The sequence below is a fragment of the Callithrix jacchus genome, chromosome 7 (assembly GCF_049354715.1).
Source record: "Callithrix jacchus isolate 240 chromosome 7, calJac240_pri, whole genome shotgun sequence".
NCBI lineage: Eukaryota > Metazoa > Chordata > Mammalia > Primates > Cebidae > Callithrix > Callithrix jacchus.
In genome coordinates, this window is record NC_133508.1 from 95,591,938 (window position 1) to 95,607,757 (window position 15,820).

A 15,820-nucleotide genomic window follows, 5' to 3' on the forward strand; every position below is an offset into this window, starting at 1 on the left:
AGAAAAAATGGCCTTCATATTTAAGGAGTTTTAAAAGAAAGACATTTAGTGGTAAAAACTATTTTCATTTTTTTACTACTTCTGGCTTTTTGATATTGATGTGTCTTAACAAGGGAAGTAAATAGGAAGTAGCGGGAACAGTGTTTGCGGACTGGTAAGATTTTACAAAGACTATCCAGGCAAGGGCTCTCTGATAAGATAATGACTTTGAGGGTCAAGAAGGGGACAGACCTGAAGAACATGAGGAAAAAGACCATGTAGCAACCTAGGAAAAAACCATTCCAAGAGGGAGCTGTGAGTACAGGGGAGAACGGAGTGTGCCTAGGTGTTTAGAACAGTGAAGAAGCAGGTACAGCTGGGTGGAGCAGGATAGAGGGCAGGAGCAGATTATGTAGGACCGCACAGATCATGCTAAGGATTTTCAGTTTTACTCTAAACAACCTGCATCTAATATTTGTGGGGTCCATGGCAAGAATGAAAATGGAGGCCCAGATACCATGTATCTAAACACCTAAAAGCGGTAAGTCAAGCTAATACACTACTACATAAAATCTGTTCATTCTCCTACTTTTAGGAATACACATTCAAAATTACCTGCAAGTCCAGGTGCAAAATCAGAATTCTTGAATTTTAGAACACATACGATTGCAGGGAGCTTACTGTAGCTCTCGCCATTAGCCTGCCATCTGCCCCCTTTCCCAGCCCTAGCTTATCTGGCACTGTAAAGGGCCTTGTGTGCATGTGTTCAAGGAAGAGGTCCACATGGGCCCTGAAAGCAGGCTGAAACATGTTTGGGCAAGAAATTCCATCATCCCAGATACCTTGAGTTGGGTGTGGTAGGGGCACTGGTTCTTGAGTCCCACAGGAGAGGGGGACTTATAGTTAGAGGCAAGCCAGATAGGCGTCCTCTAAGTGAATGGGGTCAGGGGAGAAGCTTGGGTCTAGGAGCACTTCTAGCTCTGAAGAGGCTATGAGTTTCCAAAGTAAGCTAGAGAGTTTGAACAAGCATTACTTAATGTGAAATTCTTTGGTGGCAGGGGCCTTGTCTTATTTTTCTTTGTATTCCACGGCAGATTTAATATATTCCTTATTTTGACCGAGTGTCAAGTAAGTGTTTAAGTAAACTGAATTGACATAACAAGAAAAAGTTTCCCAACTATAGCAATTATAGCACTTAAGTAAACAGAAAGTCAGACCATCAGCTCAATAGTGACCTATTGTCCAAATGGGGATATCTTTGACAATGAAAGGAGATGCTAGTGAGATTTACAATGAGACATCAGGCATAAGCCAAGACTGTCTCTGCAAAACTGGGATGTAGTCACTCTTGTCTTAGCTCCTTTACAACATGTTAATTTTCTTTCCCAAGTGAAAAGTTTACCTGTCATGGCCGCCATATCAGCGTAATGCCTATGTCTAAGGACTGCACTGGTATCAGTAAAGGGGGAAAGCAAGGAGTCCAGCAGGTAACAGCCGGCACAGCTGAGTTTGGCAATGAGAGATGCAAAGCAACAAAGAGAGGAATAGAATGTCATCCCCTAAGATCTTTGGGTATTCAATACAAACTCTTCTCTTTTCCTTAAATTCTCTTATTCAGTCTTTTTAGTACAACAAATACTTAGAACACCACAGTGAGTAAGGTGCCAGGTACATGTCGGTCAGAATAGTCATGGTCCCTGCTCTCATGTAATTTACTTTGTATTTCTCCATCACTGGGCATTAGAAATGTTCCCACAGTTGTGTCTGTTGGGCTTTTATAAATTACCCTGCTATAAAAACCTTTGTTTTTTTTAAAAAATCTTATTTTCTTACCTCCATTTGGAGTTATGTGAAGTCTAACCCTCAAAATAGAATGACCTAATCAAAGAGTTAAGAGCAGACAGAATATAATTTTTATTATATAGCACCAAACTGCTTTCTACCAGAAAGGCTTTATCAACCTTTAATGTCACCAGCAATACAGGCGTACTTGAGTTATTCGCAGTTATTCACATAAGATTTCATTACTTTTATCTAAGTAACTACGTAATTTCAAATCTCAGAATCCTTAGAAAATATCAGCTCAATTTTATAGATGAGGAAACTGAGTCTCAGAGAAGTTAAATGCCAGGCAAGGAATAAAAAGCTGGCTTGGTAAATGTTTTTAACAGCTTTATTTGCTAAAACTTGGAAGTAACCAAGATGTCCTTCAATAGGTGAATGGATAAACTACAGGATACCCAGACAAAAGAATATTATTCAGATCTAAGAAAAAATTAACTATCAAGCCATGAAAAGATATGAGAAACTTAAATGCAAATTGCTAAGTGAAAAACACCAATCTGAAAAGGCTACATGATTCCAACTATATGATATTCTGGAAAAGGCACAACGATGGAGACAGTAAAAAGATCAGTGGTTGCCAGGGGCTTGGGGGAGGGAGGAATGAGTAGGCATAGAGTGTATTTTTAAGGCAGTAAAATTACTCTGCATGATACTATAATGGTGGACACATGTCATTATACATATATCAAAATGCACTGAATATACAGCACCAAGAGTGAACTCTATTAGATTTTGGGTGATAATGATGAGTTAACATAGATTCATCAATTGTAACTAATATTATCACTCTGGCATGAGATTTTGATAGCATGGGAGGCTGAGAGTATGTGGGGGCAGACATATAAGGGAAATCTCTATACCTTCCATTTGACCTAAAAGTTGAGGCTCTAGAGTCTAAAAATAAAAGCTAGAGTCTACTATTTTAAAAAAAAAAAGGCCATTTTGTGAAGAGACGAAGACTGAGCGGTTGTGTCCGCGTTGCCGACCTCTAGCAGCAGTCGGCTTCTGCACGTAGAACCTGGGAGTAGGAGACTCAGAATCGAATCTCTTCTCCCTCCTCCCTCCTGTGAGATTTTTTTGATCTTCAGCTACATTTTCAGCTTTGTGACAAACCTTATCATCAAACACAATGGCCAGGAAAGTTACCAACAAGACAGATCCTCGCTCCATGAACTCCTGTGTGTTCATTGGGAATCTCAACACTCTCGTGGTCAAGAAATCTGATATGGAGGCAATCTTTTCGAAGTATGGCAAAATTGTGGGCTGCTCTGTTCATAAGGGCTTTGCCTTCGTTCAATATGTTAATGAGAGAAATGCCCGGGCTGCTGTAGCAGGAGAGAATGGCAGAATGATTGCTGGCCAAGTTTTAGATATTAACCTGGCTGCAGAGCCAAAAGTGAACTGAGGAAAAGCAGGTGTGAAACGATCTGCAGTGGAGATGTACGGCTCCTCTTTTGACTTGGACTATGACTTTCAACGGGATTATTATGATAGGATGTACAGTTACCCAGCACATGTACCTCCTCCTCCTCCTATTGCTCGGGCTGTAGTGCCCTTGAAACGTCAGCATGTATCAGGAAACACCTCACGAAGGGGCAAAAGTGGCTTCAATTCTAAGAGTGGACAGCGGGGATCTTCCAAGTCTGGAAAATTGAAAGGAGATGACCTTCAGGCCATTAAGAAGGAACTGACCCAGATAAAACAAAAAGTGGATTCTCTCCTGAAAAACCTGGAAAAAATTGAAAAGGAACAGAGCAAACAAGCAGGAGATGAAGAATGATAAGTCAGAAGAGGAGCAGAGCAGCAGCTCTGTGAAGAAAGATGAGACTAATGTGAAGATGGAGTCTGAGGGAGGTGCAGATGACTCTGCTGAGGAGGGGGACCTACTGGATGATGATGATAATGAAGATCGGGGTGATGACCAGCTGGAGTTGATCAAGGATGATGAAAAAGAGGCTGAGGAAGGAGAGGATGACAGAGACAGCGCCAATGGCGAGGATGACTCTTAAGCACATAGTGGGGTTTAGAAATCTTATCCCATTATTTCTTTACCTAGGCGCTTGTCTAAGATCAAATTTTTCACCAGATCCTCTCCCCTAGTATCTTCAGCACATGCTCACTGTTCTCCCCATCCTTGTCCTTCCCATGTTCATTAATTCATATTTCCCTGCGCCTAGTCCCATTTTCACTTGCTTTTTGACGCTCCTAGTAGTTTTGTTAAGTCTTACCCTGTAATTTTTGCTTTTAATTTTGATACCTCTTTATGACTTAACAATAAAAAGGATGTATGGTTTTTATCAACTGTCTCCAAAATAATCTCTTGTTTTGAAGGGAGTAGAGTTCTTTTCATTCATACATATGTTCAGTAGTTGCTTTCCTAACTGCAAAGGCAATCTCATTTAGTTGAGTAGCTCCTGAAAGCAGCTTTGAGTTAGAAGTATGTGTGTTACACCCCAACATTAGTGTGCTCTGTGGGGCAGTTCAACACAAATGTAATGATGTATTTTTCTGAATGGGAGTTGGCATGTCAAATGCATCCTCTAGAAAAATAGTGTTATAGTGTTAAGATTTGTTTTCTAAAGTTGATACTGTGGGTTATTTTTGTGAACAGCCTGATGTTTGGGACCTTTTTTCTTCAAAATAAACAAGTCCTTATTAAACCAGGAATTTGGAGAAAAATAAAAAAATAAAAAAGCTGGTCTGGAAGTAAAAATGCTAGGTTTAGAACCTGTTTTTACTGCTTTTTCCCTACATGCTTTTTGTGCTCACGCTTTTTTGCACCACATGATGTTTCTTGAGTAAATTTTTCACTGAATAAATGTACTCTGGAGACATCTGAGCTAGTTTTCTTTAATTGCTAGAAACACTATATATTCTTCACACAGGTTTTCTATCACTGCTTCTTCATATGTGAACTGTTTCTCCTCTCCAACTATCTATCAGGCAGAATCCTGTTATGACCATACATATTTCTATCAAATCTTCATCTATTTTGCATAGTAAGATTTTATTGGATGTCTTGGTAATTTATTTTTTCTTTTTTGCTTTCCTTTCCATATTTATCTTATTACATTTCAGGGGGGCAATGTCTTTTTATTTTTATAAATTCTAATCTATTTTATTAAATATATCTTCATCTCTTTCAAAGTGAGCAAAATTTTCCCACCATATAGCTAGAATATGCCTTTCCACTTCCTTCACTTTATTTTCTGTGTTGAACTCCATGCACTGAACATAATAGACACTTAACAAATGCACGCTAAATTTTAAACAAACATTTATAGAACACTAGCTATGAATAAATCATTATGATAAATGTCACAGAGAAAATACTCTTAGGAGTTTACGGTTTAAGAAAAAGCAGAAATGTACTCTAATAGCAAGAATATATGGTTCTGAGACTCCTAAGGAAGATTTGAAGTTAAATATAGAATTAACCAGCCTAAAGACTACAACTAGAAGTGAAAGAAACATCTATTGTTCACTTTCTATGTGCCTTTCACTGTGTGAGGTATTTTACACGTTATCTAAATCAACAATGGAATTTGAACCACTTTTGAAATCTTGGGCCTGGCATAGAATACTTAGAAGTGTCTATGCCCAAGAGAAGGGGACAAGGGAGAGAAGGCAGCAGGACCTTACCTACAGAAATGCACACGTATGTACATCCAACATCTAGGAGATGATCTATCCTGATTTCACATATGAAGAAAACTGAACGTTGGATAGGAAACTATCTTCAAGTTAGATGGCTAAGTGAGAATTAAAACCCAACACTCCTAAGACCACTGTTATCTTTACATTACTATTTCCTGTGAGCATCTTTCTCCCATTATCAACTATTAATTTCCACATGCTACATTTCTGTAAGTGAGAGGAGGTACTGTTCAATTCTACTGCCAATTTTTCTATTTTTCACCCACTATTGTATTGCTTATCTTGCCTATTATTACATATCATGCAATCATTTAACCAATATTCACTAAGCATCTCAAATTGTCATAGGTACTATAGATATAACAGTGTACAAAGGCCTTACATTCTAAGGTAAAAGCCAATAAACAAATAAGGTAATTTTAGTAAGTGAATGAAGAAACTAAGCAGTGAGGTGTGGTGGACAACGAGTACATGGAAGTGAGGCTATTTGAGATTGTGGGATCAGAGAAAGCCTCCCCAGGACAGTGACATTTGCCTAAAGAACTGAGGGAAGAATGTTTCAGACAGAAATCAGCAAGTAGAGGAGCTGTAAGGAGGACACTACCTTGACATGGAATGGCTAGACCAAGGAAAGACTAAGGAAAGGGGCATATGAGCTAAGCAGTGGCCAAATGACATGACTAGAAGACCTAGGAAGAGTCTGGATTTTTATTCTAAGCTAGATGAGATGCCATTAGAAGGTTGTAGGCAAGGAGAGGACATTAAAATGATCACTCTGGCTACATACTGAAAATAGGCTGTTAGGAGTTGAGGTGAAAAGTGACATCAGAAGATTAAAACAGGAAATGACTGCGGTAACTTGGGAGGAGATGATGGTGACTTACTAGGAAAGGAGCAGTGGTAAAGTTGAGAAGGGCACAGATTCTGAAGGTACTTGTTGAGGCAGTCAACAAGCTATTTTCATGAATAGGATACAGAAGTGAAGGAAAGAGAAATTGAAGATGAGTCCTAAATTTCCTCTTCTGTGTTAACAGCTTTTCTTTTATGATGCTTTTCATGCATCTGAGGATAACTAACTTACTCACAGTAAATAATTACTGTAACATAATATAGTATTGCTTGTCAATTAATGACCCAGCCCATAAATTCTTTTAAAGTTATTGTTATCAAATTGTCAAAACAAAATCATTCGTGCTCATAAAACGAAATCAGAAACTTAATAACATAACTTTCTATACTTTGAAGGTGTAACTAATTAGTCACTAGGCAATTGTTCTCTGAACTTTTGAAAAAATTCTCCAAATGAAATCCCATCATAGCTAGACGCCCTTTTCTTTTAGTTTATTATGACTCTATTCGTTTCTAATACAGTTTTTAAAATCTGATTTATTTATACCTCACTTATTTCTAAAACTAATTTGAGGAGCTTCATTCTAGCTATAATTTCTACTCCTAGCTGCATCTACTCTGGCAATTCCCCTCCTGCCTCAACACAAACATACTTTAATTACTTCTGATTTTGACCTGAGCTATTAATATCATCTAACTAAAAATAACATTCTCTCAAATATTTGTTTCTTGTATGTTACTGTACCTCTTCTCCTGATCCTATTTACATTTTATTCTTTGTCTAACTAAGCTAATGATTATGACTTTGACTAAATTTCCTAAAGAATCAACTACTGTCATTTTGCTTATTTCTACTTAATCTTATATATATATAATTAATATTTTCCCTATTTGAAACACTTATATTTCCATATTTCTTTTCTTTTTCTTTCTAATATAGACATTTAAGAAAATTTTTAAAAAACAAATTTAGTAAAAGCTCATGAAAATGTAACTACATTATAAAGTTTATTGAATTTAAGGCATCCTCTTATTGTCTATACATTTCTCCCTTGCTTTACATGTGTGGAATTTTAATTTTCATGTGGTTATCCATCTTTTAATTTTTGTTATATTAATTTTACTATACTATGTTCTGATGACTGGAACCAAAACTTTTTGTATGTGTGTATGTATATATGTATGTATTTATTTATTATTTCAATAGGTTATTGGGGAACAGGTTGTGTTTGGTTACATGAGTAAGTTCTTTAGTGGTAATTTCTGAGATTTTGGTGCACCCATCACTCAAGCAGTGTACATAGTACCCAATGTGTACATCTTTTATCCCTAACTCCCTTCTCATTGTTTCCCCTGAGTACCCAAAGTCCACTGTATCATTCTTATACCTTTGCATCCTCATATGAGTGAGAACATTACATTTTTATATTATGAACAGATATTTTTGTCTAAGTTTTATGATCAGTATTTTCATGAAAGCTATGTGTGTATTTGAAAACATATTCCTTTTTCAGGATGAGTTCATGTCCTTTGCAGGGACATGAATGAAGCTGGAAACCATCATTCTCAGCAAACTAACACAAGAATAGAAACCAAACACCACATGTTCTCACTCATAAGTGGGAGCTGAAAAATGAAAACACATGGACACAGGGAGGGGAACATTACACACCAAGGCCTGTCAGGGGGTGGCAGGGTAGGGGAGATATATTAGGAGAAATACCTAATGTAGATGATGGGTTCATGGGTGCAGCAAACCACCATGACACATGTATACCTATGTAAAACAACCTCCACGTTCTGCACATGTATCCCAGAACTTAAAGTATAGGAAAAATAAACAAATAGAAACTATATTCCTTCTTCTTAGCATTTAATTTCTTATGCCACCTAAATCTTATTTTTCATACTATTCAACTGAATTATTTGATAATTCCTTACTTGATCTATGGTTTTCTAAGAATGGCAGGGTGCAAGCTACAGTTACAATTATATTTAAACAAACAAAACTATATTTTATCTAATTCCTGATTGTCAGTTGATTCTGGAAAGAGCACTGCTGCAACTGAGCACTTCACTAAGATATTGTTCTACGTGTTTCATTCACTAAGGATCTTCCATCATAAAAAGCAAAGCTAATTTTGCTACATATCATACCAAAGCATATTAGTCCCACTGCTTTTGTTTCGTTTCTTTCCTTCTAAACTCTTATATTTCCTCCAAAAGCAAGAAGTATAAGAGCTTAGGAGGAAAGAAACATATTCCTTACACTTACGAAAAGCAAGGTATAAAGTCATTCTTAATCTTGTGTGTAAGTTTTGTCTTTTTACCTAGGTAGCTTGCAAGAGCCTGTCTTTGCAATGAAGATTAAACATTTCATAAATTTAAATATCTAAGCACTGTCATTTCAGGGCTTCTCTTGGATGATACTCTGGGAATCTTCTAAAAATCCATCTTGAGAAATGTTACCTAAACCAAAAAATGTGATACAGAAACCACAATCAAAGAAAGGAAGACATGTAGAAATGAACGAATGTATCTTTCCCATTGTTATATGCAGCTTGGATTTCCTTTTCAATATTCTTTCATTGTTTTAGATTCTTTTTTTCTCGCTTTTGGCATTTTAATTTGGTTGTGCTATGTTCCTCTATCTTCTGCATCAGTGAGTCTTTGCTCTGGGGCATAAGTTCTGCTCTTTACAGCCTCCACTGAAAATTTTACAGGTTCTCTGCTGAATTCACAAGTTTAACAATTTTCTGAAATCGATATATCTTACATTTGTGAAGTTGTTCTTTCAGATTCTGTCACTTTCAGTGCAGTTAAATGAACCTTATCATGCCAGCTTCAGGTGGCATATCTTCTAGGATCTTGCCACCTTGGCTGTTCTCTCCAATAAAGTAAAACGTTTAAGTTTGAGCTGAGATTTGGTTTTGTTTTTCATATTTCTGCTCTTTAAAGCTTATCTCAACCGGGAATGATGAGTATTTCAGCGGCTTCATTTTGGGTTGCTATTACTGAATTTAGTTTACATGAGGGTCCTTGTGGTATTATTAGCTAAGAGTACTTAGATAATCAATAATCTTTTAAATAAGATTACCCTCATTTTCCCTTTCAACTCTGTTTTTCCAAGTCTTGTAAACATATTATTCTGATTTTTTAAGTCTCTCTTACCTATCACTTAAATCTATTATTGAATAAGAGAAAAGTATCGGCAACATATTTTATTCTATTACGGTTAATTTGGCTGGTCTGAGTTCTAAATAGAGTCTACATACATTTCTCGAGAAGACACATTTCTCAGGTTGTTTGAAAACTGATTATTTGTAGGGTGGTGCTAAATTATCACCACACAATCACTTGCTGGTCACAAGGAAGAAAATCACCTTTACAAGCAAAGGACCAGGCAATCACCATCCAAACCGTTGATGGCCTTCAGCATGACCAAATGTTCCAATGCAAAGCACTATGAAGCATAGTTGCATCACCTATAAAATATCCTTCCCAAAATTTAACTTCTATTTACAGATATACAGAAACAAGTTAGAAATATCATGAAGAAACAATCAAGTAAATCCAGAATCTACAATGTGGATTATATGTACTCGACAAGTCAATGACAAGTTTTAAAACAAACGAAACAAAAGAGAGGAAGGCAGTGTTCTAAAGTCAAAAGGACTTTAGGGATGTAAGGACCAAATACAATGTGTGGATCACGAAGCATCCTAATTTAAACAGGCCAACTGTAAAACTGCTGAGATAGGGAAATCTGAATATAGAAAGAATATTTAATTTTAAGAAATTACTGAGTTTCCTTAGGCATAATGTTATGATTATGGAAAAAAATGATACTACTTTCTGAAATGCATACTAAAGTTGATGGACTTCAGGACGTATCATTCCAAAATATGACTCCAGGAGACTAGACTATCCCACCCCAAATATGTCTCTTTAGCATAATTCTCCACCTCTTGGAGAATTATTCATTCCGTATCTCCCAGTTATACAGGAAATATACATGTTAATAAACTTCCCTTTCTCTCTTGTCAATCTGTCTACAGGAGTTCATCTCAACTAAGAACTACGAAGCACAGAGAGAAAATTATTTTTCCTCCCTATAAAGCAATTAGGGGTAAAATGCCCTGATATCTGGGCTTTATATAAAAATACTTCTGGGAAAAACAGAGGGATAGATGAAGCAAGTGTACAAAAGGATTATACTGTTGAATATCAGTGAGCGAAAAATAGTGGCTCATTAAGCTATTCAAAGTATTCGCTATCTTGATGTGTGTTTTAAATATTTATAATAATGGTAAACTAAAAGCTAAAAAAAAAAACTTTTTCCACTGTCCATTCTCCTCTAACATTTTTGCATTCCTATAACTTCACCCTTGATTTTACAACTATGTTTTTAGATCTAAATAGCTCATGAGAGGTTTAAATGTTTCTCCTGGAAAATGAAACTAGTCCCTTTACTACCACCTCTACTTCCAACTCTCTTCCTTAATTTCTAAAAGCAAACATATACTTTTCAGAAGGCCTAAGGAGTTAGGTGTCAATGACCCTAATCCAAAGACTCACTATGCAATAGATTTAACAGAATTTAGTGAGAATAGTGGCTATCTACTTTAAAAGACACAAAAGAAATACAACAAGGATAATGCCTACATGGCTACTTATTAACAGAACTAAAACTCTATAAAGAAAATCCCCAGGTCATTTCACCATTCCTTATTGCCTATGTATATCAATGTTTCTTGAATTCTCTTTGAACTAGTTATAAGATATTATGGGTCACTCATTAATGAGTCAAATAAAATCTCAGAGATGTGTTCATTTTATATTTGAATGATTCATGATTTCACATTTTTAAAAATTATCCTTTAATTCATTTCATTTCCTTTCACAAACACTGCAATGGAAATTGGAGTCTGACTAGTTTTTGAAGTGTTCTAAAGTAAATAAGTATAAATAACTGAAGTAAACAATTTAAAGTAAATAAATATAAGAAATTAAGGCCACCTTGACATAGGGCAATTATCCTCTGGAATGATAAAATAATTAGGAAAGATTTTCAAGCAAACCTATGAAAACATTTTATAATCAAACACTCCTAACATATGACCATGATAAAAATCCTATCATTTGCAACAATATGGATATATCTGGAAGACATTACGCTAAGTGAAATGAGCCAGGTACAGAAAGAAAAATACCATATAGTCTCACTTATATGTGGAATCTAAAAAAGTCCAACTCAGAGAAATTACGAGTAGAATAATGATTACCACAGCCTGGGGATGGGGGAATAGGAATGGGGAGGTGTTGGTCAAAAAGTACAAAGTTTCACCAGCCTGGGCAACATGGTAAGATCACATTTTTACAAAAAGCCAAAAAAAAAGAAAAAAGAAAAAAGAAAAAAAAAGAAAGAAAGAAAGAAAGAAAAGAAATGAAAAAACAGGCATTGTGGTGTATTCCTACACCCTAGCTGCTCTGGAGGCTGAGGTGGGAGAATCGCTTTAGCCCAGGAATTCAAAGCTCCAGTGAGCTATGATCACACCACTGCACTCAGCCTGGGGACAAAGCTAGAGATAGATGGACAGACAGATAAATAGATAAATAAATATTAAAAAATATAATGTTTCAGTTAGGAGAAATAACTTCTGGAGATCTACTGTACAGCACTGTTACTATAGCTAATAAAAATGTACTGTATACTTGAAAATTGCTCAGAGAATAGATTTTAAACATTCTTGCCACAAAAAATAAGTATGTGAGGTGATAAATATGTTAATTCACTTGATTTAACCATTACACAATGTGTACATATACTGAAACATCACACTGGACTCCGTAAATATATACAATTTAAGAAATTAAAATAAAAAATAAAAGCATTAAAAAAATAACTAGCTATATTTATTCCCAGTAACAACTAAAGTATTTATGAAACAACTGCTAATACACATCAATACTCTGGCAGGCACTACATATCAAGTAAAACAGCAAGTGCTTTTTCACGAAAAATAAAAGTAAGTTTTTTTAAAAAAAGACAAAAATGGAAAAAATTAATGCCAGAGAGTTTTCATGACTAGATTAAAAGCTTTCTTTGAAAACAGAAAGCAAGACATTTCAAGGGGGAAAAAAAAAATCACCTCTATTTTTTTTAGTATGTTTTTCTAAAAATATCATTACTTTCTCCTTTCCCCTCAAAAGCAATTTTTTTCTAATAGCCCATTCATTTCAGCCTCAAGTAGATACACATCACATGCACCATAATTTTTTTTTAAGGGTTTAGACAATGTTACTGTCAGGCTTCCTGGCTTTATATGATTCAGAGGCCAATTCAATTACAGTAGCTGCTATGATATTTGCCTTCCTCAACACTCTCTATTGTATGACAAAATGAAATTCTGTAAGGTGAACAGTGTATGTTTGTGTACATTGGCCAACAACGACATTTCACTTCAATGTTAAACACTCTCATATTTTCTGGTCATGAGATGTATAATATTAATAGTTTATTCATTTACTTTGTCCAATTATAAATGCATAAGAATGATTTACACATGAGTTCAAATCCCTAGCTTCCTGAAAGTGTAAAGGATACAAAATAAAATGAGATTAATATGAATGTAGCCATCAACATCAAGTGATTCTGACATCTAGAAATTAAATGAAGTGAATTTGATAGAGATTTTTTTGTTTCTGAATAAAACTGGCATTGAAAGCTCTAAAACATTTAAAATATATATCCTATTCAAATGGATTATAAACATAACCCTAAACAATAAATAAGTTCAAATTAAATATTTTTCCTATATGTGCTATCATTTTCCATACCCTTCATCCAACGAACAGGAGATGGCAGAAACAGGGTTGATAAGTGGAGAATAAGAAATCCAGTTATAAATGCTTTCAGTTTTAAAATAAATCTTTGAAGCAGATTTCTCTTATTCATATCTATTCATATTTTACAACAATTCTTATAGAAAAAAGTTAAATAAGGTGTCTCTTTCAAGGGCAAATTATAATATATATAAAGTCTGAACAGGGTAACTATAATTTTAAAACTGTCATACTATTAAACATCAACAAATTGATACAACATCTGCTCTTCATTTTTTCACTCAGGTTGTTAGGATAATCAAAATATATGGAATATGTGTTTAACTCATTATTTCAGGTACATAAAATTAATCTATCAGCTTATTAACTACAAAGAGTATTACTACAAACCTGTATTTACCCTTTTTAAATGCTAGTACATCACAAGATTATATTTAACCAGGCAATCTACATGTTTTATCTTGAAATTCACATTTAAAAAAAAGCAAATGTGAAAAAAGGTTTGCTTTTTTTTCTAATGTGAGGTGTTAACTTGACTTAAACAAAGCAAGAAAGGAACTAATCTATTTTCTGAACAATATACTATGCTAAAATGATCCAAAACTATATTATTGTACTGCTTTGTAGGTCACATCCTTTTCAAACATAAGTGACCCTGTCACTCCTCCAGTCCTCTGCTCAAATCCCTCCACTAGTGTCCCATCTCTGTGAACAAAAGCCAAAGTCCTTACAGGAGCAATAAGGCCCATGCCCTCCCCATTCCCTTGCTCACCCCATTAAACCTACACTAGTTTTCTTGTTATTGCTCCTGCCCCATGGCCTTGAACTCTTCCCCAAGACAGCCACAAGCCAGGCTCCTTCACTTATTTCAAGTCTGTGTTCGAGTATCAGCTTCTCAGTGAAACCTTCTCTGGTTGCTGACTGACCTCATTTTACACTGATACTCCAGCACCCCTCCCATCTCTGCTCACACATAACTGTCTACTAAGGACTCATGTTTTCCTATAAAATTCATATTTTGAAGTCCCAACCTCCAGTGTAACTATATTTGGAAATAAGGCCTTAAAGGAAGTTACTAAGGTTTAATGAATTCTTAAGGGTGAGGTCCTGATCCAATAGGATTAATAGTTTTATAAGAAGAGACATGAGAGAGCTGTCTCCCTCTCCTTTGTTCCCTACTCCTACCCCCAGTACTGAATTTACTATCTGTCTCCCTTTATTGCAGAATAAGCTTCGTGAGGACAGGGATTTTTGTCTATTCATATATCACCTACAACCTGGCATATAACAGGTGATCAATAAATATCTGTTGAATGCATAAAGTGTACATTTAAAACATCTTAAAAGTTGATAAGCTACAGTAAGAAACAATACATTTTTGTAACACTAGTCAAGGGATCTAATACGAAAATACACAATCTTCAATAAGCTAAAGCTTAAAAATCAAATGATCAAAATTTGTGTTCTAATCACAGAATCCTACTTTCTTGGTTCTCCTCCAATGAATCTGATCCAACATAGGCTCTGTCTTCCTCCCACCCATAAATGTGGAAAATATGTAATACTGTTACTTTGAACATTTTCTCTAATCACTTCCTACATGAACTCATCCATTCTCATTGCTTCAACTATCGCTTTTTTTTAAGATGACTCTGAAACTCTGAAATCTTCATCTCTGGCCTGGACTTGTCTGTGCTCTCTAGTGCTGTATTTACAACTGCCTTTGAGGGGAACATCACTTCACCAAACTGCTAGAGATGTTGAAGGGCAGAATCCTTAAGTAGAACATAATGTACTCATTTGAGTAGAAAAAAAATGCTACATAAAATATAATTTTAAAATGTAGTAGCAGTATAAAGACTCACTTAATTCTATATACTGCCTGAGAAACTGCCTTCTTTCATTATAGAAATTAGACTATGATAATAGGGAATTCCAATCTTTGAGTTATGACTGTGTATTCTAATTAACAATATACCCGTGTACTATCAGTTTCACTTCAACCACTGAGTTATTCCCAATATTTCAATAAAGTTTTATTACCCTGAAATTGAACTGAATCACTTGGGGTGAGGAATATAAGAAATTATATGAGGTTTTCAAATTAAGTTTCTGAACTAGGATAGTTTATTTTTAGAAGAAAAATGTCTCATTTCTTTGTCTTCATCATTGGCTCCCAAATAACACTTGTTTCTTTAGTGATTTTTCTTCCTACTCACTAATCAATTCATTATTAAAGACTTCTCTAAAGCACAGTTTTCACCTCTCCAAAAATGCTCAGTAATTTGATGATGAAATGACAATTCCAAATTTAGAAGTCTTCACATTAAAAGCTGGCTAACAGAATTCATTATCCAATTTAAACAAACCACGTATTTTTAGAATTTCATTGAGCAAAAAGAAAAAGAAAAAAAATCCAGGAGAAAATCATACTGTTACTATGCCTTTATAGACAGGCCGAGGCCTTCCAGGGTGCAATAAAGTCCCTGGGGCCTTGGATAGCATGAAGGAACCCCTTACAGTCAGTGATCCTCAGTACAAATCAGTTACTGATGAAATACATGATGTCCCATGCCTATACTACCCTTTTAAGAGGAATAATTACTACATATTATATCAGGTAAATTTCACTGCTATTTCTTTC

The 15,820-nt window shown here is 35.3% G+C and overlaps 1 protein-coding gene and 1 pseudogene across 11 annotated transcripts in view; one reads left to right on the top strand and one right to left on the bottom strand.

The window, feature by feature from the left end:
- The window catches only part of OMA1 (OMA1 zinc metallopeptidase), an 82,181-nt gene that overhangs the window by 17,082 nt on the left and 49,279 nt on the right, over nucleotides 1-15,820 (bottom strand). The window contains exon 10 of one of the 11 annotated variants that reach the window (XM_078333018.1): nucleotides 8,190-8,799. The exons of the other annotated variants lie outside the window; for them this stretch is intronic. Coding sequence (XP_078189144.1) covers nucleotides 8,773-8,799 — 27 coding nt within the window. The 3' untranslated portion in view covers nucleotides 8,190-8,772. Of the gene's footprint in view, nucleotides 1-8,189; nucleotides 8,800-15,820 lie in introns of those variants that run through there. 11 annotated transcript variants of the gene reach the window in all.
- On the top strand, nucleotides 2,760-3,978 carry LOC100398736 (heterogeneous nuclear ribonucleoproteins C1/C2 pseudogene; annotated as a pseudogene).